This window comes from Ascaphus truei, chromosome 9, assembly GCF_040206685.1.
Source record: "Ascaphus truei isolate aAscTru1 chromosome 9, aAscTru1.hap1, whole genome shotgun sequence".
NCBI classification, from domain to species: domain Eukaryota; kingdom Metazoa; phylum Chordata; class Amphibia; order Anura; family Ascaphidae; genus Ascaphus; species Ascaphus truei.
In genome coordinates, this window is record NC_134491.1 from 8016816 (window position 1) to 8039610 (window position 22795).

Here is a 22795-nt window from a genome sequence, read left to right on the forward strand (position 1 = left end):
CTCCCCTTTATTTTCTCCCTCTCTCTCTCTCTTTATCCCCAGTCTTTATTTTCTCTCTCTTTATTTTCTCTCTCTCTTTATCCCCTCTCTTTATTTTCTCTCTCTCTCCTTATCCCCTCTCTTTATTTTCTCTCTCCCTCTCTTTAACCTTTCCCCCCCGTCCCCACACTGCTCTGACGTGCTTAACACCTAAAATATTATATTATGCAAACACAAGATCATTTGGGTATGATGTGACGGGGAAATGGAAGGGCACTTTGAAGCATGCTTTATTCTAATCGTCATTTTCTTTCATGATCAGGATGATCCCTTCACAAACCTGAATACGGCTTTTGATGTTGCAGAGAAGTACCTTGACATTCCCAAGATGTTAGATGCAGAAGGTAATTTGGATCTTTAAATGGGTGTTTCTTATTTTATTTTCTTAAAACGGCTACTCAAAAAATGTTAAATCCATTTTCAGTTATTGCTTCTTCAGCTAGGACGCATGTAAAACACTCGACGTTTCTTTTAGTGCTGAAATAATTTAGCCGGTTCTTGGTGTCGGCAATTTATTTTTACATGCATTTTGACTACTAATAGTAGAGTTATAGAGTGATGCCTTTTTAATAGCCAACTCGTGGTTAAGAGTGCAAGCTCTCAGGACCACAAAGGTCCATTCTCTAGGCAGATGTTTTACAAATTAAGCTGTCATATTTATACAGAGAAGACATCCTAGTACGTGTGGCTATACATATGTAAAGGTATACAATGTTGGCAGCGGCGGATTTTCAAATTCGCCGCCCCTAGGCACTTGGCTCTGTCTACCGCCTCCTTGCTGCCGCCCTGCTCCTTTGGAATCCTAGCATCAAATGACACCGCGGACGTCACCAAAGTGACGTCGCACGGCGTTGTGTTGCCATGGAAACTCGACGTCATTTGATGCACTGCCGTCATGTTGCCATGGCAACGCAACCCCGTGACATCATGTCGCGCGGCATAATTTGAAGCAGGGCTTCCGTAGGAGAAGCAGAGCGGCAGCAAGGAGACGACATGTATGTAATGTATACTTAATAAAATGTACACAATGCCCTAAGGGTGGAGCCATGCCTGGTCTGGCTACCAGTCTATCAGGGGGAGTGTGTGATAGTTATTCTGCAGGGACTGCCTCCAGCTCTCGTGGAGTCTGCAGAAGATGGAGGCACTGGCAACCGTAAAGAACCTCAGAAGCCTGTCCTGTTTCCCCCACAACATCGGCGGAACCTCCGCTCTCCTGCAAGACAAAAGGTACTATGCACCACTGCACACCTGTTAGCAACACCATCTTCCGTAGGGTGGGGGAAGAGGGGCTACATTTGGAGGCGCTGCTGAGATCTATCAGGACAGGCTTTTAGCGCAGCACATCCCAAAAAGAATGAAGAAAAAGGGTGGGGGCGGGGGGGGGGACAGCTCCCTGAGGCTACACCAGGGAGGTGGTTGCCTAAAACCCTTATTATGAGACTTAAGCTGGGGACAAGTCACTGAGGCTTCACCGGGGACCCTGTGCACCCATTCATCACAAAGATGAAGGACGGGGGGACAGCTCTCCAAGGTGCCACCGGGGAGCTTGTTACCTGACCCTTACTCAAAGAAAGTTGGGGACGGGCCTCTGAGGTGACACCAGGGACCCCTGTGCACCCATTCACTACGCATGATGAAGACTGGGTGGGACAGGTCCTTGAGGCGACATTAATTAACTTGTTGCGCACCCCACTAACCTGATGAAGGAAGGTGGGGGAAGTTCCCTGAGGCCCCCACAGGGAGACGGCTGCCCAACCGTTACTGCCAAGGGGAGGTGGGGGCCCTTCACTGAGTTGGCACTGGGGAGACGGAGGCCCACCCACCCCACTACCGAGGTTCCTGTGCAACTCTATCTATATGTGTTGCCACCGTAATGCTGTTTATTTCATTCAAAATGGTGGTTCCTGTCCAAGGGAACACACTGCCTGGACATTGCTGTAGAAAATGGCGGTTCCCGTCGGAAATCAGGACCGCATGGTGTTGTCTGCAAAAGTTGCAAGCCTTTTCTGCCAAAGAGTTGCAGGAGCTCGGCGCGAAAGCTGGAGCTGCGCCCAACCTACTGTGATTGGCTCAGCGTCGAGCCGAAGTCACGCCCTGTTACAGTGTGCCACTACTCCAAACTCCACCAGAGTGAGGGGGCATGCAAGAACCAATTCCAATAGACTATCTACACTGGGGGAGGAGCCTGATGTGTGCGGCTCAACCTTCAGTTCCTCTGAGCTATCACCCAGAGCAGAGCTTCCCCTGATTTGCTGCTGCTAATTGTGATGTCGCAATCTGAACTATCCATGGCTGCAATTAAGATCTCCAAGTACCAACTACCAGGAGGTTTTATGGTAGTGGAAGTGGATGGCCGGTACTTCGTTCGGGGTATTTGCCCGCTGTGCAAGCTCCCCGGCGGGGAAGCCATCCCCACGGCCACATATCAGCAGTGTGGGGCCTATTACCTGTGACCTGCTGGCCTAATCCCAGCCGTCCCCATCAAGGAAGAAGACCGGGCCGTCGCACCGATCCGTGCAGCCTGCGCAGTGACCTACGACGCAGAGGTTCCCGTGGGCCCTATCGAACACTCCAGGGGGTTCGTGTGCCCCGGTGCCGGCGACGTTACCTAAGCCGGTGCCCGAGATGGTTCCCGAACTGGAACCATCACAAACGGACAAGCCGGGTAAGGTAACTGCCCAGGGAGGGTTGTGTGCGCTTCCACTGGTGGCGCAGGAGCGGGACTGCTTCCTGCCAATAGCCAACAGTGAAAGTGAGGTGCCCCGACGCCGTTCCCCTGCCGAGGTGTCCCTGCCCTCGTCTGAGGACTAAGCAAGCAGCCGGGAGTCCGTAGTGTGGTGCCAGACGGAACCACGTTCCAGCGCACCTGCGGAGGGAATGTCACCTACCGGGAGAGCGGATCGACGGCAGAGTTCGGATCCCCAGACGAACACTCAGCAAGCGCTAGTGCGCCCAGAGCCTCGAAGGAGTCCTATGGCCGTGGTGGCTCCCACCGAGAAGTAGGATGTGCCCGCAGCGGATCCGGAGGAACCTGTGACCGTTCCCATCCAACGGAGCGGTGAGAAACCACCCCCTTACTCCTTCCAGGATCCCGCTGAGATAACAGGAGTGGAGGTGCCGGGCGTTGCCTTCTTGGGTGAGAAGTCCGCCGACGCACATCTGGCACCGCCCGATGTTGACCAACTTCCGGTGCGGGGCCCAAACCTGGGTTCCGATCTCACGAGACACCGTGACGTCATTCTTGCAGCGACCTCGGGAGCGGATGGACTATTCACGGAGCCTGCTCCGGTGAGTACCAGCCTATCCCCAGCTGACCTGCAGCTGTACATGACACGACCTGGTACTATCGAGGACACTACCCCATGCCATTGCAAGATTGGAGGAAGTGGGACTTTGTGGACTTTCAGAGTTTGTCAAATGGGGATTCAGAAGGGGAGATACCTGCTTCTAGCAGGATAACGGGTGAGGGTTCCCCGAGTTCATTTACATCTTTTAGAGCAGCGGTGCGCAATCTGTGGGGGGCGCAGGGTTTACAGAGGCCCTGCGCGCTTCCTGAAGGCACTTAAATTAAGTGCTGGGAGCAGCGGCGAAGGCCACTGTAGACCCCACTTACCTTGGCTCCGGCGGCTTTTTACATGTGTCGCCATGGCAACGCGGCATCAAATGACACCGGAGGTCATGTGATGTCACATTGCCATGGCAACGTGACGTCATGACGCCGGAGCAAAGGTAAGACGGGGGGGGGGGCGCAAATAGAGGGGAACTGCTGGCAGGGGGCGCAGGGAAAAAAGTTTGCGCTCCCCTGTTTTAGAGGGTCCTTTCTGTCAATAAAGTCTGAAACTTCTGGGGTGTCCTCCCGGATGGACCCTGAGTCAAGCAGTACTAACATTGTAGATACTCTGGGGAATACCCTTAAGTAGTGGGACCCAATGTTTCAGGGATATGCTCCCACTATGCATAGGACTAGTTTCCTATTAGTCGATGGGCCCACAGTAGATCATTGGTGGGAAGGAGAGTTCTCCCCAGAGGATACGGCCAAGGCCCTACGTAGAAGAGTAGGAGAGGAGAGGTTAGGTGTAGTAACAACCAAGGGATCAGCTATTTTATACCAAGAGGTGGCCCCTCAAGAGCCCCGGTTTTGGGTCTTCCAAGACCAGTAGGCAGGAGATAGAGGACAATAGGTCCAATTGGCTACAGCAAGCGGTGTTGGACTATCTAAAATCAAAAACAGGTCACCACAAATTTTGTACCGAGGCCAAAATCTGTGAGATCATACGAGAGTGGAGCGTGGGCCGAAGTATATTCAAGGACAGAGTAGAGCTTCGCCATGAGTGTCCCCCTAAGGGTACACTTTGTCTGGGCCACTGATTTTGTTGGGCGGGTAATTAAAAAGCCTGACCCTAAGTTTTTTACAAATAGAGATCTTTTTATGCCATGTTGAAAGTGATTCAGTTGTTCCTCATCGCTGTAAGCAGTGTTTGAGATAGTACTATCAATGTTTTATGTACTGTATTGGTAGTTGTTTAGTCATGTTATATAATACCTATTATGTTTCAGGTTCTGCACTGACAGATGGTACCCCTAAATTTGGCTCCAAGTGGGGACCACTGGATTCCACCAGAGGGAGAGAGTGTAGCCATGCCTGGTCTGGCTACCAGTCTGCCCTTCCTGACATGTAAGTCCTGGTAAGTGCAGGCAGTATCAGGCCCAATCTGGGTTTTCCCCACACTAGCAGCTTCCTTGAGTGACAGGGGTGGAGGTGGGACAGGGTCTGCTCTGCCCAATCATGGGCTCAGACCTGGTACCTTCCCCCTCTGTACTAGGGATGCTGCATCTCTAAATTGAGTCAGTGTGTTCTTGTCTCGCCCTCTGGGTGGGACTATGGCCTGCAGTCACAGCAAGTGGCTGTGGCAAAGCTAAGGCAGCTGGAAAGGCCTCAAGCCTCAAAGCTGACCCAGGAACCATCCAGAGATCTGGGACCGAAGAGAAGCCTGTAATCGGTGTATAGCCCTTGTATGCTAGTTGCTGAATAAAGATGTCCCTGTTCAAGCACACCCCTGGCCTGAGTCTGCAGTCTATCAGGGGGAGTTTGTGATAGTTTTTCTACAGGGACTGCCACCAGCTCTCCTGGTGTCTGCTGAAGATGATGGCACAGGCATCAGTAAAGAAGGAACTATGTGAACCTCAGAAGCCTGTCCTGTTTCCCCCACAACATTGGTAGAACCTCCGCTCTCCTGCAAGCCAACAGGTACTATGCACCACTACACACCTGGTGCTACGACACCATCTTCCATAGGGTGGGGGAAGAGGGGCTACAGTACAATAAGAAAAAGAATGAACATGCATCACCACGTCAATAATCAGAAAACAACATACACCTGTGGGAGGGACACTTTTGTAGCCCTAATCAGAATACCAGAGACATAAATTTACAATTATGAAGGGGAATTTCAGAACCCAGAAATTTGGGAAACGGATTGGTCTCATTATGAAAGATAAATAACTTATACACTTATAATTAGGAATCCTGTATACAGACATCCTGCTCTCTACACCTCACACATGGACTCTAATTCCTGCCCAATTCACAGCTCCTTTATTGTATGTCCATGTTTCTTTGCGTATCACACTCCTTTACATATGTGGAGCCAGACTTGCTAGAATGTAATTCCTGTATAAATATGACGTGCTATGTCCGTTTAATTTGTAAAGCATCTTACTGAAAACTGGGCCTGTGTTCTCCTGAAAGCTCGCACTCTTTTTATCCACAAGTTGGCTATTAAAGGCATCACTTCTACCTTACTTTTCTTTGTCTATTCTATGGGCTCACACGCTACCATCCTTTATTTGTTACATGTGTTTTGCAATGATCTGGCGTGACTAAATGCTAAGAGATGCTTGCATTTGATATACACCACTGCATGCTGTTTTGAGAAGGACCTTCAAAATATCTGGTGCAATTTGTAAATATCCCAGTAGAAATGCAGCCTGAATATACAGAGTCATTTTTCCAGTGCTGTAAATGGCTGATTCATCTTTTGATGTTGGCAGCCCTGCTAATTTTGCAAACAAATGCATGTGCAGTTGTTGTTTCTGTTTTCTGAAATTAAAGATCATATTTTATTTTAAAAAGCATGTTTCTTTTTTGGGAGGAATGTGATATAAATTATAACAATATGTACACTTGCCATGTCTGTAATCGGAAAGCTTTTTTGTACCCAAACCCACTGCCCTGTACTAAACAGAAAGAAACCCCAAAGATTAATGCACCTTCATAAGAGACACATTCTTATGCTCTGGTTGTGTGAAAAATATACGTTTGGAATCTAAAACAATTTTTGTTAAGTCTCATTAACTTAACTACAGGCATACCCCGGTTTAAGGACACTCACTTTAAGTACACTCGCGAGTAAGGACATATCGCCCAATAGGCAAACGGCAGCTTGCGCATGCGCCTGTCGGCACGTCCTGAAGAGCAATACCGGCTCCCTACCTGTACCGAAGCTGTGCGCAAGCGGGGAGACTAGAGAGCCTGTTACAAATGCGTTATTTAAATCAGTTATGCACGTATATGACGATTGCCGTACAGTACATGCATCGATAAAGTGAAGCACTACCTTTTTTCCCACTTAAGTACATTTTCACTTTACATACATGCTCTGGACCCATTGTGTACGTTAATGTGGGGAATGCCTGTATTAACTTAATAGTTAACTATTCTCTTATTGAAGAGTAAAAAATCCTCCAACACTGATTTTTCTTCTTTTTTCCCTCCACCTGATGTGATCACGTTTAGTTCCCATGTTTTACCTGAGTGGTGCCTTTTATACAAAATGTAGATGCAATGCCACAGTCTTACACATCATTATTAGCGATGGTACTCCATCTTGTGAAGTTCCAATGTCTGTTCTTCATCCATACATGTCTCCATACCATTTGTTAAATCAACACGCTCTAAACCTTCTCTTCACAGATATTGTTGGAACTGCCCGCCCTGATGAGAAGGCCATCATGACCTATGTTTCTAGCTTCTACCACGCCTTTTCAGGAGCCCAGAAGGTATCCACGGGTTCCAAAATCTCTCCAACCAGCACATTGTACTCGTTACTAATGTGCAAATCTTTGTTTTCCTGTTCCAATTTTAGGGGCTGGAAATTCCTTTGTTTTTTTCATAGGTTTGGCAGTTTTTCAAAGTTGTAGCCAAATGTAGTTATACTTTTTCAATCGTCATAGTAATGACTGATCTATGTACCATGTAATGTAGGTTTATGTAATAAATTATGAAAAACTAAACAGTTAGTGAGTTGGCGCTTGTCATACTCTGGGCCCCAGCTCCATTTTTGAGCATTTGTTTTTTTTATTTCTGTTTTGATGATCCAGAAAAAAAGGTAAATAATAAAACAAGGCACAGCAGCTAACGAGAGCATACTGTAAGGCAAAACTTCCTTCCAGGTATAAATATGTAGAGGCCATGAAAGGGCCTAAAATAGCAATTTCACGGATCAAGTAAAGGTGGCACTGTTAGGTAGGGGCTTTATACAGATCTTCTGATCAAATATTGTGTATTTACAGTATAGAGCTGTGTGGGATCTGAAGGCATTAGTATAATATTGGGATATTTTGTCACACTGCCCTATTTACTTGTATTGCTTTAGAGGTGATTGCACAATGTGACATTTTTGTGACTTCATATGCGGTTATAAAAGTAGCAAAATAAATAATGTTGGTGACGGGTTTATATACACCTTGATTATTCCACTACTCGCAACTGTAAAGGTTAATACATTAAATCCACCTTTCCTCATGTTTTATCAATAGTTATCTTGGCAAGTCTATAGGTGACTTATGAGTATTGAGAGTGAAGGCAGTTACCCAAAGCCGTAGGTCACTCGTATGTATGATTGAAGGGAAACAAATTCATAGCTCTGTTACCCTCACTAATCTTTGTTTGCTATACATGTTATAATTGTATGAAATTATTATTATAAATGTTTTCTTACTTAGAGTAGTACGTGTATGTGTCCTTCCTGTAGCTAATCCCAATACATAGCAACATAAGGACATAGTAATGGTATCCTGGCTGGGATTTTCTGCTCTATTAGGTTTCGTTGCCTGGTATTATTATATTGAGCCATCTCCCACACAAGAAAACATTAGCATGCGGTTTCCCCTGTGGTGTGGGGGAATCTCTTCCTATGCGGGTTTTAGGCTTATGTATTGGACTATTGGTTGCCTGTGTGCTTTACTTTTTCCTATCCTTTATTCTGTTACCTTTGTAAGATAATTATCTGAACACATAATAGAGCACCGACCTCCAAATTGGGGTTAAAAAAAATAATGATATTTTGTGTTGTACCATTCACTGCAACCTGCATCTTATAAAATCATTTCATTCTGTCTTCTGGTGTAATTGCATACGGGACAATTAAATGCAGCTTGATGGAAGAGGGGGGAGATCAAGATGGATACCATTTTGAATGCTGAGCCAACCTTCCCAATGTCATGTCCAATGTAACTACAAGGCTGTTGCATATAATCTGCTTGGCCAACCCTGCAATGCATGCTGGGAAGCATTTTCTCTGTCTTCCCCACTTTCTCCATTCCATATGACTGTTCAATATTCTGCTTCTCACTTTATCCTTTCAACCTCTTCTTTTCCTTCTCTGTACAGATATTGTAGGGACGCTAAGGCCGGATAAGAAGGCTATTATGACCTATGTTTCATGTTCTTACCACGCCTTCTCAGGTGCACAGAAGGTGAGATTTCACGAACACCGGACATGCCTCTGCACAAATACCCACACTCAATCGAGACCCTAAGTCTTGCGTAATTGAGAAACTGGCGAGGTGCATTACATACCTCTATCTGAATGGTGCCCAATTGCACTAGTACATAAGGCATTATTCACCTATTTGAGTGGAAGAAACTCGACTAACCGTAGATTTAACAGACACCTATGTCAGTGAAAGAGCTATTGAAAGAAACAGACACCAACAAGCAGCCATACAGTCTGATGATAGAATTAAAATGATGACTTGCCATCTGGTTGTACTGTTTGATACTTGGTGTATACTAGTGGTTTTCGCTACATGCATTTGATGTTTAGTGCACAAGTGCTTTGTTTTACGCACAAAGTTGTGATAAGATGCCATTAAACTGCAGCCAATTTAAACATTAATGTTTGGCCCATAATAATGCCCTACTGAATATTGCCGTTTAAGTGGAAGAATCTTGTGCTCCAGACATGGTGCAACTTTTGGGGGGATTAACAGGGAACATGTGTAGATATTGTCTAACATTTCCAAACAGACCTATATAATGCCCTGTTCAGAAATGCAAACGAGCCAGAGAGACACATTCTCGGTCCAGTAAAGATTTAGTCATCGCATTCTTTTTCTTTTTTTCTTCTATGGTTCGTAGCTTTTATCAGTCTAGGCTGTAAATATTCCACTCTTCTTTTTATTTCCTTTGTAAGCCTAGTGATTATTTTACAGATTTTAGTGTACTGTACAGGTATTTGTTATACCAAATATGCAGTGCTACACCATCCTAAAAGATTCTGCGGTATAAGCATCAATCGTTATAAAGTGACCTTTGCTTTCTTTTGCAGCTCTGATTACGATCAGCAATACACATGCATTAGCGCAGTGTTGTGTATCTGTTACTGTATACACTCGTCCATTTTTCTATAGTAAACCATAGAAAAATCCTAGATCATAACAAAAACCTGCGAGCAGAGATGTCGACACGCTGACCAAAGATAACCCTTGAAATCTTTACAAGTCTGTGGCCTCTGTTTTCAATTTTTAATGTTTCATTTTTTTCAATCCCGAATGTATTCCTAGAAAACAAATTGAACAAGGCAAACATTTGGAGATAATACCTCCATGAAGCACTTTTTAAAGCTACATTTCAAGCACTACATATGTGGTTTAAAAAAAATCAGTTCTGTACTATGAGAAAATACTTGTAACATTTAAAGACATTTTTTATGTACTCTAATGTAACCAGCATTTTTGTTTCTATGGAAACCATTTACAAAGTCACACCCCCTTCCTCTTCTGAGACAGGCTCTGGCTCTTGAGCCCTGCCCTCTCTCTAGCAGTGCACCAATTGTATCTAGTGCCTGCCTGGTCACATGAACTTCCACACAGAACTTTGCATCTTGGGTACTCTGGTGCAGCCCCAGCAGTGAATTAAATAACCCTCAGATTCGGCGATCGATTACAGGAGAACGGATCGATCGGCAACTTAGCTAATCACTTGTCAGTCTGCAGATTGTATTGATGCCCATATTGAATGGAATTTGTTTTGTTTTAAACGGCAGATTGAACTGCAGCTTTAAAGGAGTTGGTGACATTGTGAGAACAATTAGAATTGAAAATACCATTGGTGAAAAGCAAAGCAACAATATATCACTTGTATAACAACACTTTTTTTTCTAGGTTACCTATTTGTTGGAATGCAAGTTTGTGATACCATAAAAAGAGAGAGGGGGGTTCAGAAAGCATTCATCTTTGGCCCATATTCACTAAAGGGTGCTAAGCATTAGCACAACCTAACTCCCATTCAAATAGGAGTTTAGATGTGCTAAAACTTGGCACCTTTAGTGAATATAGCCCTTTGTCTAGACACCGGCAAGGAAGAAAGGATTAAGGCCGAGCTCAGGGGGCCTACCTCACGACGTGGAGTTTGCGCGCGTCTGTCTGATGTGTGCTCATCCCCAGCAGAATGAATGATGCAACTTGGAGGCGGGACTTCCTGGAAGACATCATATCTTCTTTCTGCTTGTCACAGAAAAAAGGAGGGTTTTTTGTGTGTTTACATTTGACTCTAATTTCATTGGCTGGCGAAATACACATAACGCTGCTGCCGCACGAAATTACAACTTGAGTTGTGTCCCTCTAGTGTATCAGCGTCAACGCTGAACTTTGCCGCCAGGAGTCGTTTCTAGATTGAAAACTCATACGCTAACACCAAAGAGTGCCAAACCTGCGCACGCACGTTGCGAAGCTGGCACAGTGAGCGGGTACTAAGAGTGCAGGTTATAATGCAATGGGAAGAACGTTTTCCCTTGTTTGGCTAGAAAAAAATGTCTTCCGATTTACACAGATAATTTCATGCTGCTTTCAGGTCAGAGGTCACTGTGTCATCCTGCTACCTCACTGTTGTACTGAATCTTTAAGGTACAGGCCTGTGCCGGACTGTCTTGTACATCTCAGTTTTGTTTGCTGTTTTATATGTATTCTGCTTGCATTCAATTCTAACTAAATCTGCATGATTTTTGCAATGAGTTTTCAGTGGTAATCCTTATGGTGGAAGAGATTGCCAATGAACACTGATTAAAAAACACCAACGCTCTATATTCTGAGCTTTTGTCTCTTGCTAATTCTACGTACTTATAATAAGTCCTCTTTGATTTGTACACATTTTTCTACCTCCCTATGTCCTTTCAGATTTAGTTGTTAATCGATATATGAAAAACCACACACGCAGATTTAAAATAATTTCACAAATACAAAATAATTTGTTTAGAGATCACAAACAATCTGATATTTCAAACAGAGCTATCACTACACTGAGGAATGAAAGCAAATTAGTTTGATCAGTTACTTCTGCCATAAACAGAACTCTTCCATTGTTAACCATTAATTACCCCACTTTCTTCATTACAATTATATCAGAGAAGGTTGATGATCACCCTTTGATATGCTGGCACTTGCTAAAAAGTAGCAGAGCAGGGGATACTGCAATGTTCCAGTAAAACATGAATGTAACACTGATAGGGGTGCCAGGTGTCCAGTATTGAACCGGACTGTTATGTATTTGGACACTCTGTCCAGTAAAAAATTTGAGGTAATACTGGGCGTGTATGTGTCCAGTATTACCTCTCTGGGTGGGTTTGTGTATACCGGTATTACCTCTCTGGGCGGGTATGTGCATACCGATATTACCTCTCTGGACATAGTGACCTGACTGGCTTGGGGGACTGCGGGATTTCCCTGTGCAGGGAGAGAGCAGGGCTGCTGCAAGGGGCAGTTTCTCCATCCTTATTGGCTGCATTACCCAGCAGCAGACAATCAGGAGGAGGAGCCTGAGGGTAGGGCCAAGGAGAGGAGGAAACCGCATGGAGCAGATTGCGTGCATCTCGTGCGCACACCTCGAGCATGTGTCTTGATGTTGTGTGTATGTCTCCAGCGCATCTCACCTTTCACCATTCTGTCCAGTATTTTTGGAGATGCCACCTAGCAGCCCTAAACACTAATCATATTGCTCTTATATCGTCAAAGAAACATCTTGTGAAAAAATATGTGCGTTTGATGTCCTGACCTTTTTACATCACAAAAAATGAATTTCCATGTTAAAAATTGCACTTGGGTAACTGAGCAACTGCAATTAACTTCGCCCAATTTAGATTGGTCCAAGGGCCACTTAAAAGGGGAAATCCCTCCTTGGACCAAAGTGAGCTAAATCCAGTCAAATGTAATCTGGGTAATTGATTCCTTTTTTTACCCAAATCTGACACCTATAAGTATTTTATATTTGTTTTCTTAGTTAGGCTTGGGAGGGGTATAATTAACACTGGCTACTCCCTATTGTTTGATGTCACTGTGTTCAGCAAGTGCTTGTACAGCCAGATAATCACCCCCCCCCCCCCCAACCTCCCCGTTACTTTAATTGACAAACACTTCCCCATTCAGAGGCTCCTAAGAAATTCAACTGTCCGACCTATGTGGGATTGCACCTTTAGCGACCTTCGCGGGCCAGTCTATTGGCTGCAAGCTGAGCAGACCTGCCTTAAAGCATAGGTCACCTGCTGCCCCCCTGCCCGCTTTTTTGTTCCTCATTGTTCCAAATAAGCTAGAGCTACTTCCAAACAGTAACGGGCACCCGCAGTTTGCTAATGTTAAACAGCAAATGGTGCTCTTTGTTTGTGTGTAGGATATGGTCTGGTCCTTGGTGCAGTTCAATGTAATATAATTAAAGGCGGCCCAAGTATGAAATGTACAGATCAATAGTAAGACCTCCACAAGTATTGTGTTCTGTTCAGGAGACCACATCAGAAGGGTACAAGCAGAAAAAACAAAGATGCGTGAATTTAGCTAAATGACATACTTTTGGCATTCAAAACTCTGCAGAAACTTATAAAGGTTCAGGTGAGTGGATACAAATACAGTGATGGAATAACGCCCGGGGGTTAAGAAATAGTGGAATAGAATAGGTGCTGTTTTATCTCTAATTGTGTTGACAAGTGAGGCCAGGTCCCCGCTGGCTACTGCAGCGCCCGCTGTGGCGGATGCTGCAGGGACAAGAGCCGCCCCACAAAAGGGCCGGGCCCGCTGCGAGGGGGGGGGGGGGGCCGCGCCACGCGCCGAGTTTTTCAGGATCACCTGAAAATGGAGATGGCCACAGGCGACGGAGCGCTAGGCCACGTCCCCAGCAGTTCAGACAATGAGGGCGAACCTGCCGGGTGTCGTCATGGCCGCGCCTCCGTCACGCTCCCCGTGTCTCCCCCTGCAGCTCCCTGGAGACCGGGGAATTCAGCTGCACGCGCCGCCAGCCTCGCGGGCGCGCGTGCAGCGGAGGCACTGGGGCCGCAGCCTTAGCAAAGTAGGAAGTAGACGTATTCCTTATCTGGTATTTGTAAGTTAGTCTGTGTGTATTCAATGAGTTTGTGTAGGTAATTGCTATTTTCTTCGGCAACTGAACACACCCGATTTGGGGAAATGCTTATGAATTGATAACACAGATAAATAACATCACTAGTTGGAAATGATCAGCTTGTGAGGGGTGTATCAAGATGCAAAGTCTGAGTTCTTTGGTCTTTTTTTACAGTGCTTTCTCTCTTTCTCTTGTGTTTTTCCCTTGTACAGGCAGAAACGGCTGCCAATCGTATCTGCAAAGTTCTAGCAGTGAATCAGGAGAATGAGCAGCTCATGGAAGATTATGAAAAGCTGGCGAGTGATGTAGGTCTTTCAACAACAAAAGACAAACAAGAAAAAGGTTAACCCTTCCAAGTGTTAGAGGGGCCGACTGTATAACCATGCAATATGTTGTAGCGGTATTAAAGTATCACGCTCTCATAATATTCAAGATGTGAAACCTATCTGTAGACTCCTTGTTTTGGGAAAAGACTGTAAAAGAACATTCAAATACTACTTATGTAACAAAGGTTGGTGAGAGACGGGTGTTTTCCTCATTTACTTAATTGTATCAATGCACCTCATTTTAATTTTCTCTTCTGTTGGAAACGTTATACATTTGGAAAAAAACAAAAAAAGGAACATATCTTAACTTATCAAACAAAAGAGAAGTTATTACAAGATGAATATTGTGATTTTATTGCAGCTCTTCATGCCTTAAGTGGCACTGCTGCATTAAAAAAAAAGCGGAAAACCAAAGATAATAAAATAGCATGTATGGGGAGAAGAACGAGGAAGGATTGGCTTGCTGCCGGTAAATGTCAGTGTACAATAAATGTATGTTTCATCACAATCCTTTCCTTCCTTTGTGCCAGCTGCTGGAATGGATCCGTCGCACTGTCCCTTGGCTGGAGAACAGAGCTCCTGAAAACACCATGCAGGCCATGCAGCAGAAGCTGGAGGATTTCCGAGATTACCGCTGTATGCACAAGCCGCCCAAGGTCCAAGAGAAGTGTCAACTGGAGATCAACTTCAACACCCTTCAGACCAAGCTCAGACTCAGCAACCGACCAGCATTCATGCCCTCCGAGGGAAAGATGGTCTCGGTGAGCATTAGTATTGCATCGAACAGTCTTGTATTCTACTTTGCATTTGCCGGTTTAATCAAAAGTATGTGTAATGCAATATCGAACATTCTGGCCTTCAATTCCAATGGGTATGATTCTAACCTCAGCCACTTGCACTCACTTATTATGAGCTTGTTCAGATCACTTTCTCTCCCTGTTGCCTTAGTGCATTCACATTATTTATTAATATTATTACTGTATGTATATTTTTTTACTTTTAATGCGGCAACCAGGTAGGCAGGGATTTAAACATATATTTTTTATTTTTTACGACAATACAAAGAGCCTAAGAATAGAATAAAAAATTGCAAGTGTATCAAGACATAAATATAATATTGGGAGACAGGAGTCCGTGTCACGAAAAGCTTACAATAATGTTGGCATTTGGGAGACTAACAAACAGAGCAGGAGTACATTTGAGTGCATTGGTTAGAGGGTGAATTGGAGCATATTGTATTTTCGGGACTAGTGGTCATCCAGGACTATTTAAATGCTTCGTCGAACTGGCGTGTTTCAGATGGGTTTTGAAGTTGGGGGGTGTTAATGCTTGGCGGATGTTGAGAGGGAAGGAGTTCTGGAGGTGGGTTACAGCGTGTGCGAAGGGTTGTAGGAGGAAGAGCACTGTAGTGACACGGCGCAGCGAGAGTCCGAGAGACGGGCTTGAGCAGAGAACGTACAGAGATGAAAGGCATAGCGAGAGATTAAAGGTGGAGTGGAGAGCTTCGAAACAGAAGTGAAAAATTATATTAAATGCAGAGTTTAATAGAGAGCCAGCAGAACGTTTTCAAGAGGAGGAAAGTAGAGAGGAGAGTGGAGTTATCTATGCAGCAGCATTTTGAATAAATTTGAAGGGTAAGAAGCGGAGGCGGGGAGGCCAGTAAGCAGAAGGTTGCAGTAGTCAAGACTGGAGAGAATGAGGGCATGCATTAATATTTTAGTAGTAGAGAAACCGTAAAACTGTTGTATGTTAGCAATGATACAAAGAAAGAAGCAGCAAGATTTAGCAATAACATGGGGGGAAAATAAAAAGTAAAATATAACACAACCAGGTTTAAAATAGTGTTAATGACTGGAAAATGGCTCAATAGAGGTTGATTCAGGTGGGATTATGAGCAGCTCAGTTTGACATTGCCAGTTTTGCATTGAGTTTTATATGACAAGCTGCCATCCAGAATAAGGTTGCTGTGAGCCAGTTGGGGACCTGCGATTGTACTGCAGCTGTGAGGATCGGTGTGGATAAGTACAGTTGGGTGTCATCTACATGCAGGTGATACCTTAAGTCTAACGCAGGCCTGCACAACATGCGGCGGCGGGTTCCGGTGGCGGGGTCTGGTGGCTGATGCGGCGATCTCCGTCTTCTCCCCTAAAAATTCTACTGTTTCCCCTGCAGGTCCTGAAAAAATGGCCGTTACTTGACACCACATGGCCATTTTTTTCAGAACCTGCAGGGGAAACAGTAGAATTTTTAGGGGAGAAGATGGAGATCGCCGGACCAACACACCGCCGGACCCCGCCACCGGTAAGAGTTGTGAGGGGAGAGTGGGGGGGGAGAGATTAGAGTCGCAAAGGGGTGGGGGGGTACTTTTAATTAAAGTGCGGCCCGATTGTGCTTTCCTTGGAGCAGTTTGGCCCATTTAACTTTAAAAATTGTGCAGGCCCGGACTATAAGGTCGCCAAGGAAAACTGGATAGAGAGAAAAGAGGAGAGGTCCCAGAACCTAGCCTTGAGGTACATCAACAGATCAGCAGAAGCAGATGAGTTAACAATAGATATAGTAAAACAATGAGAAAAGGTAGGAAGAAAGCAGAGCAATGGTTTTGTCCCGAACTCCAAGACAGTGGAGAGTGTGAAGAAGTGGGTGGCAAATAGTAATAAAAGGTTGCAGACAGGTTGAGTAGAATGAGAAGTAATTAAGCAATATGGAGGTCTTCAGTTGAGAGGGAAGAATTGAAAAATGTGACCGTGCAGGGAACAGAGTGGGATCGGGTGGTCGGAGGAGAAGGGAAGGCATGGGATTAAGCTGGCAGGTAGTAGAGGGAGAGGAGAAGAATAAATAACCAATATACTTTCTCATCTGTTACAAGGGAGAAAACACCTAGAGTAGATTAAGGGATTGAGAAAAATAGGTGTAGAGAGGGGATCTCTTGTCTTATAGTCCACCTGGTCTTTTGTAGTAGTTCTCAAAAGTTTCAAGAGAGTTTGGGGATGAGAGAAGGTTTGCGAAGAGAGTTAAATACTAAATACATTGTCGTTTAGACCTGTGAATGTTGAAAAGTAAAGAGAAATAAATTTGCTTTGATAGAAAAAGTGCTGAGTGGAGAAATTTAAGTGGAGGATTTCGGCAAGAGTTAGGGGAGAAGTGAGTGGCGAGAGTATTGTAGAAGAATGGGATCATTCTGGTCCAAGCTGATGGAAAAGATAGAGTTGTATGTGGTGACCAGATTGTTGGGGGTCATTGGCAATTGGACAAGAGACTTGAGAAATTAAACATTGCAAAGCTTGATGATCTATGGATTGCAAGTCTCTGCAAGGGTGAGGGGAGACAGAAGGTATAGCAGAAGTGGAGTTGGAGACCGCAAAGAAGGTTGGCGATCGTCAAATTGTGCAAGAGAGAGAACTCAGCAAGAGAACAATTTTTAGTGTCAAATAAGTGCCCATCAGTATGGGTGTTGGAAGAAGACTACTCATGAAGGCCATGAGGAAGTAAGAGAACGGGAAGCGCAGGCGACAGATCAGTTATCAATATGATATGATTAAGACTTGTAGGAGAAGGGTTGGATAGTCAGAGGTGAGAAAGGAGGACAGTCAGGATTCGAAGTCGGAGGGGAAAGTGGAGGTAGTGGAAAGCGGACAATAAATGACAGCAATACGTAGTACAAGTGATAGCATGAAACAAAGCATGGGAAAAAACAGAAGAAGGAACAGACTGTGCCTGGAAATGACAATATGGTGAGAAGAAATCCTACTCCCCTCACCACAACTGTGTGGGCATGGAGTATGAGAGAAGGAAAGGCCACCAAAGAAGAATGCAGGTTCTGTAGCAGTCCTATTGGTGAGTCGAGTTTCTTCAGAAAGAAGAGTTCATGCACAGTTAGGACCTTGTTAGAGAGGGAGAAAACATTCCAGGAAGCACATGGAAAATAAAAAAACCACGAGGATTGTGAGAAACGAGGACTAGATGTGACACACATGGGAGTCAACGCTGGATCGAGTGCACTTCCTGTGTGTGTGTGTGTGTGTGTGTGTGTGTGCTCACTGTGTATGTGAAAATGTTTCAGTTAGTGAGGGAATTAAGTGAATGAAACGTATTCTTAATTAATTGTATTATATAAAGAATATTCTTTGAAATAGTGTATCAGTGCAAATGAAAAAATAAAAAAAGAATGTGTATTGTGTGTGCAATAATTGAGAATAAATATAAACAATTCCAGATAACAAAAACAAACTAAAGAAGCGCATGCTCTATACAGTAGCACATTAATTTAATAAAAAGTGATAGAATCAGAGCACATTGCTCTGATTCTATCACTTTTTATAAAATGATGGACAATGTCTTTTTTCAACCTCATATACTTTGTAACTATGATAGTGTGTAGAGAGAGAAAAGGAGAAGTCTCAGAACAGAACCGAGGTACACCAACAGAACAATAGAAGACGATGACCTGTTGGCAACAGAGACCGAAAATGTGCTATGGGAGAGGTATAATGAGAATCAGGATAGAGCGTTGTTGTGGATACCATGGGAGTTTAGGATATGTTGGAGAAGAGGGTAATAGACAGACAGTACTGAAGGCAGCAGAGAGATCGAGCAGGTTTAGTAGGGAAAAATGACAATGGGATTTTGCTTCATGTAGATCATTGGCTACTTTAGTGAGAACAGTCTCTGTTTGAATTGGTAACAAATTATTGGGTTTTAGGTTTTCAAACCCCCTTTGAAATAATATGCGCTTTCTGTTGAATAAACTAAACAGGGAAGGAATGGCTTGGTGGTCCAAACACTACCTTGGAGACATGTTGTGCAAATAATTTTGGCAGAGTGTCTTAGAAATGAGTGTGAGCTCTTCAATGTAGATCACGTACCTGCCAAAGTATGCGCAAAAATATATGGTTATAAAACAATAAAAAAAACATTGCGCTACAGCGGTAGGATTGATACTTTTCTTCTTCTTTCCCCTATTCAGAATATAAACAATGCGTGGGGAGGCTTGGAGCAAGCGGAGAAGGGCTATGAAGAGTGGCTATTGAACGAGATCCGTAGACTGGAAAGATTGGACCATTTGGCTGAGAAGTTTCGTCAGAAAGCTTCTATCCACGAGTCCTGGACTGATGGTAATGTCATTGTAAACGGTCTGTCCACGAGACCTGGACTGATGGTAATGTCATTGTAAACGGTCTGTCCACGAGACCTGGACTGATGGTAATGTCATTGTAAACGGTCTGTCCACGAGACCTGGACTGATGGTAATGTCATTGTAAACGGTCTGTCCACGAGACTTGGACTGATGGTAATGTCATTGTAAACGGTCTGTCCACGAGACCTGGACTGATGGTAATGTCTTTGTAAACGGTCTGTCCACGAGACTTGGACTGATGGTAATGTCATTGTAAACGGTCTGTGCACATTTTTATACAAAAGTAGTCTTCATTCTTTATTTTACCTGATTTTATTGTCAAATGTAATAGTTTGATACCAGCGCTGATTGCCGGTGTCTGACCCGTACAGATGTGTATGTTGCTTCCTGTTTGTTTGCTAAAACCTTTTTGAATAGTTTTTCTCGAACATAAATCCACAATGTAGCGAAATGAAACGCTAGACCGCTCAAGTGAAAAGACATAGAGGTAAATGTAGAAACCTTAAAAAAAAATTTAAGTATTCAAACTTTGCCTCCAAAATGTTAACGAAATCTAAGGATAAAGTAACAGGTAATGTAATATCATTTATTTGCAGGAATTAGGCTCGAAACCCTTCAATGCCCTTCTGCTTCTGAAAGTACACATACTGTACCTGTCGTTTTTCCTGTCTACTTTTAAAAACAGCCCGTGAAGATAAAAGGGAGGAGCACAAATATGTGCTTTTCCAGCAGAACCGGCAATCCAGTGGTAGAAAATATTAGTTATGTGATGTTTGACTTCGAGATTCCAGTATCAGAAATTTATATCAAAATAAAAAGCCTCTTCTGACTGGTGCGGCTGAAAATAAAGTTTGCGGGAACGCAACAATTGTTTTGGTTGATGCCTGCAAGTGTTGTGGTACTTGGTTTTTCAGGGTTCCTCACAAGCTCATATGCCGACCTTGTCCACACTTGCACCCCATTTTCTCATCTTTAATGAAAACATTGTTTCTGCTTTTAATTGTCTGCATTGTAACTGCCCAGATGTCTTCTTCATAACCCAGCAGAGTTCCACAAAAGAGCCACATATCAAACCCCAATTACACTACCACCAGCAGGATTCATTTAAAGACCTGCACCCTGGGAGTACCAGTGGCCCCAGAAGAATATACAAATAACAAAAACTCAATCAAGCAAAACATGTCAGAAAATGGCAGTAATTCCTTCAAAGGTAATAGGTTCAATTAGAGCTTATTACATTTTAAATGTAATGCAACGTAAGGCATTGCACTGCTGGTGCAGAAAAAAAGACTACCAAATGACAGGCCGTTTATAAAATAAAAAGGTAGTATCAGAAAACATACTTTACCAGCAAAAGTCCGGTGGCAGAGAATGTGATGCCCACACACACTGTGCCCCCCGTTTAGTCTCAAAATCTGATTCAATTCAATTGTAAGCTCTTCGGAGCAGGGACTCCTTTTCCTAAATGTTACTTTTATGTCTGAAGCATTTATTCCCATGTTTTTGTATTCTTTGTTATTTATATGATTCTCGTGTGTATTACTGCCGTGAAGCGCTATGTACATTAATGACGCTATATACATAAAGACATACATACATTCTTAAACTTGAATCTTTATACTAAAAAAATTAAATTAAATCAAAATGTAAGAGAGCTCCTAGATCCCTTGACAGGCCTGCAGGAGCTTGTCTGGACAGTCATGTGTCACTTTCCCTTCAACAGGGACTCTAGAATTTCCAATTTTGTCAGGGAGCATAAAATACTTAATTGTCTCCCAGTAGTTAACAGATGATACCCACATCATCATTCTCACGGGAGCCCCCTGAGCACATACACATTACATGTAATAGACCCTTTTTGTAATGTTGAGGATTAAATCTATTTTCTGCTATTGGTCATTGTTTTAATTCTACTCATTCTTACATTATAACAACTGAATACATTTGCAGTTCAGATTTATAAATGACTTCACTAAGAGTTGTACAGACCATTCATTATTTTCATTCATGTTAAGCTATAATGGTAAAACCGTGTCCATTCAGCAGCCCCTGGGTCTCTGGTTTTAAGGGATTTACATGAGGGATTTGAAGCTCGCCTGTCCAGAAAACAATAACACATTTGGGTACCTGCCACCCTCAATGTCATTTTATCAGGAGCAATTATACAGTAGTCCATTGGTCCCTGAGAATACAAAATGCATTTTCTTATTTTATTACCTGGTCTGCAAATGAAACGTTAACGTTTTTTATGACACAGACCCTCATTGTCCGCGAGAAGCAGGATAAAAGTAAACTTAGGAAATGTGTTAAACCAGTGGTTTCCAACCTTTTTTTGGTTAAGGAACCCTAAGTGAAATTCTGAGGAACCCCCAGCCATCTGTAATAGCAACTCTGTGATCAGATGCATTGTAAATTCTTCTGTATTTTATACCATTTTCAAATGACCAGGAAATTGCAGGGAACCCTTTAGGAATTCCCTGGGAACCCTGGTTGAAAAACACCGTGTTAAACCCTTGGGTGCCATGCTGCACACAACGTTTAACATTTACATGGCTTTATAGTGACACGTTTTATAAAAGCTCTAGCAAAATTCAAACACTTTCAGCTGTGATTTAAACCTGAATGTACCTTGCAATTTCACCCTGTTCACTGTTGTAGGGGCAAATCATTTTGCAACCTCCCCATTATGGAAGCGGTGTCCAAGTCTCGCTGTAATCCTTTAGTAAATGTGTGATACGGTATCACTTTATTTTCCAATTATTTCTGGCTTTGCTCTGCAGGGAAAGAAAATATGCTGCTGCAGAAAGAATATGAAACGGCTTCTCTCTCTGAAATCAAAGCTCTGCTAAAGAAACATGAGGCCTTTGAGAGTGATCTGGCTGCTCATCAGGACCGTGTGGAGCAGATAGCGGCTATAGCACAAGAGCTAAAGTATGTATGGGTTCATATTTCATACTACTCATTTTAAAGGTGCAATATTTGTTTTTCTGTTTTGAAAACAGCGTTTCGGTTAATCGCATGTTCTCTGCACTTAACTGTTCTTTTGTAATGTTGTAATATTCCAGAATTGTATAATTTTCAAGATTTTCTTAATGATTGTGTGAAAATATAAGATCCGTGGAGAAAAATAGAAAAAGGGTATTGAATATCTTTAAGGGTATTCTGCTCTTTACTGGGAATACAAAAAAACGGTGCCTCCAATGAATAAATAAATGCATCCAACCAATGGCGTAGTCCAATGTGGGTAGCAAGCAGTCCTGAGTGGAGTCTTCAAAGAAGCCTCACAGAAAGACACAAACATATAGGACAAAAAAAGAGACAAAAGAAAAAAATCATAGTGTAACTCAAATAACAAAACAGAAAAATCTTAATAAAAAATAGAGTAAAAAAATCACTGAAAAGATGGGCAAAAAGATAAATTACAAATTTAATGCAATTAACTAAAATATAACAATAAACAAATGTTCATTGGGCTAGAGACGCTATTAAAGCTGAATCATCCGGTAGGGGTAAAATTAAAAACCTACTTACAGCAAAGCTGATTTAAAATTACCTTTGGAACAACAGTCCTGGAAGTCAGACTGGAGCCTCTGCAGGAGATGGAACCGCACGAACTCAGAAGATCCACACTGC

General features: G+C 43.4%; 1 protein-coding gene across 6 annotated transcripts in view; it reads left to right on the forward strand.

The window, feature by feature from the left end:
• ACTN1 (actinin alpha 1) overlaps window positions 1-22795 on the forward strand; it is a 91773-nt gene that overhangs the window by 52290 nt on the left and 16688 nt on the right. For 3 of the 6 annotated variants that reach the window (XM_075613291.1, XM_075613292.1, XM_075613293.1), the window contains exons 7-12: window positions 302-383; window positions 8711-8796; window positions 13915-14007; window positions 14559-14789; window positions 18992-19139; window positions 21943-22093. In XM_075613291.1, coding sequence (XP_075469406.1) covers window positions 302-383; window positions 8711-8796; window positions 13915-14007; window positions 14559-14789; window positions 18992-19139; window positions 21943-22093 — 791 coding nt within the window. Of the gene's footprint in view, window positions 1-301; window positions 384-7012; window positions 7099-8710; window positions 8797-13914; window positions 14008-14558; window positions 14790-18991; window positions 19140-21942; window positions 22094-22795 lie in introns of all 6 variants that reach the window. The other 3 variants (XM_075613288.1, XM_075613289.1, XM_075613290.1) reach the window with 1 other exon arrangement.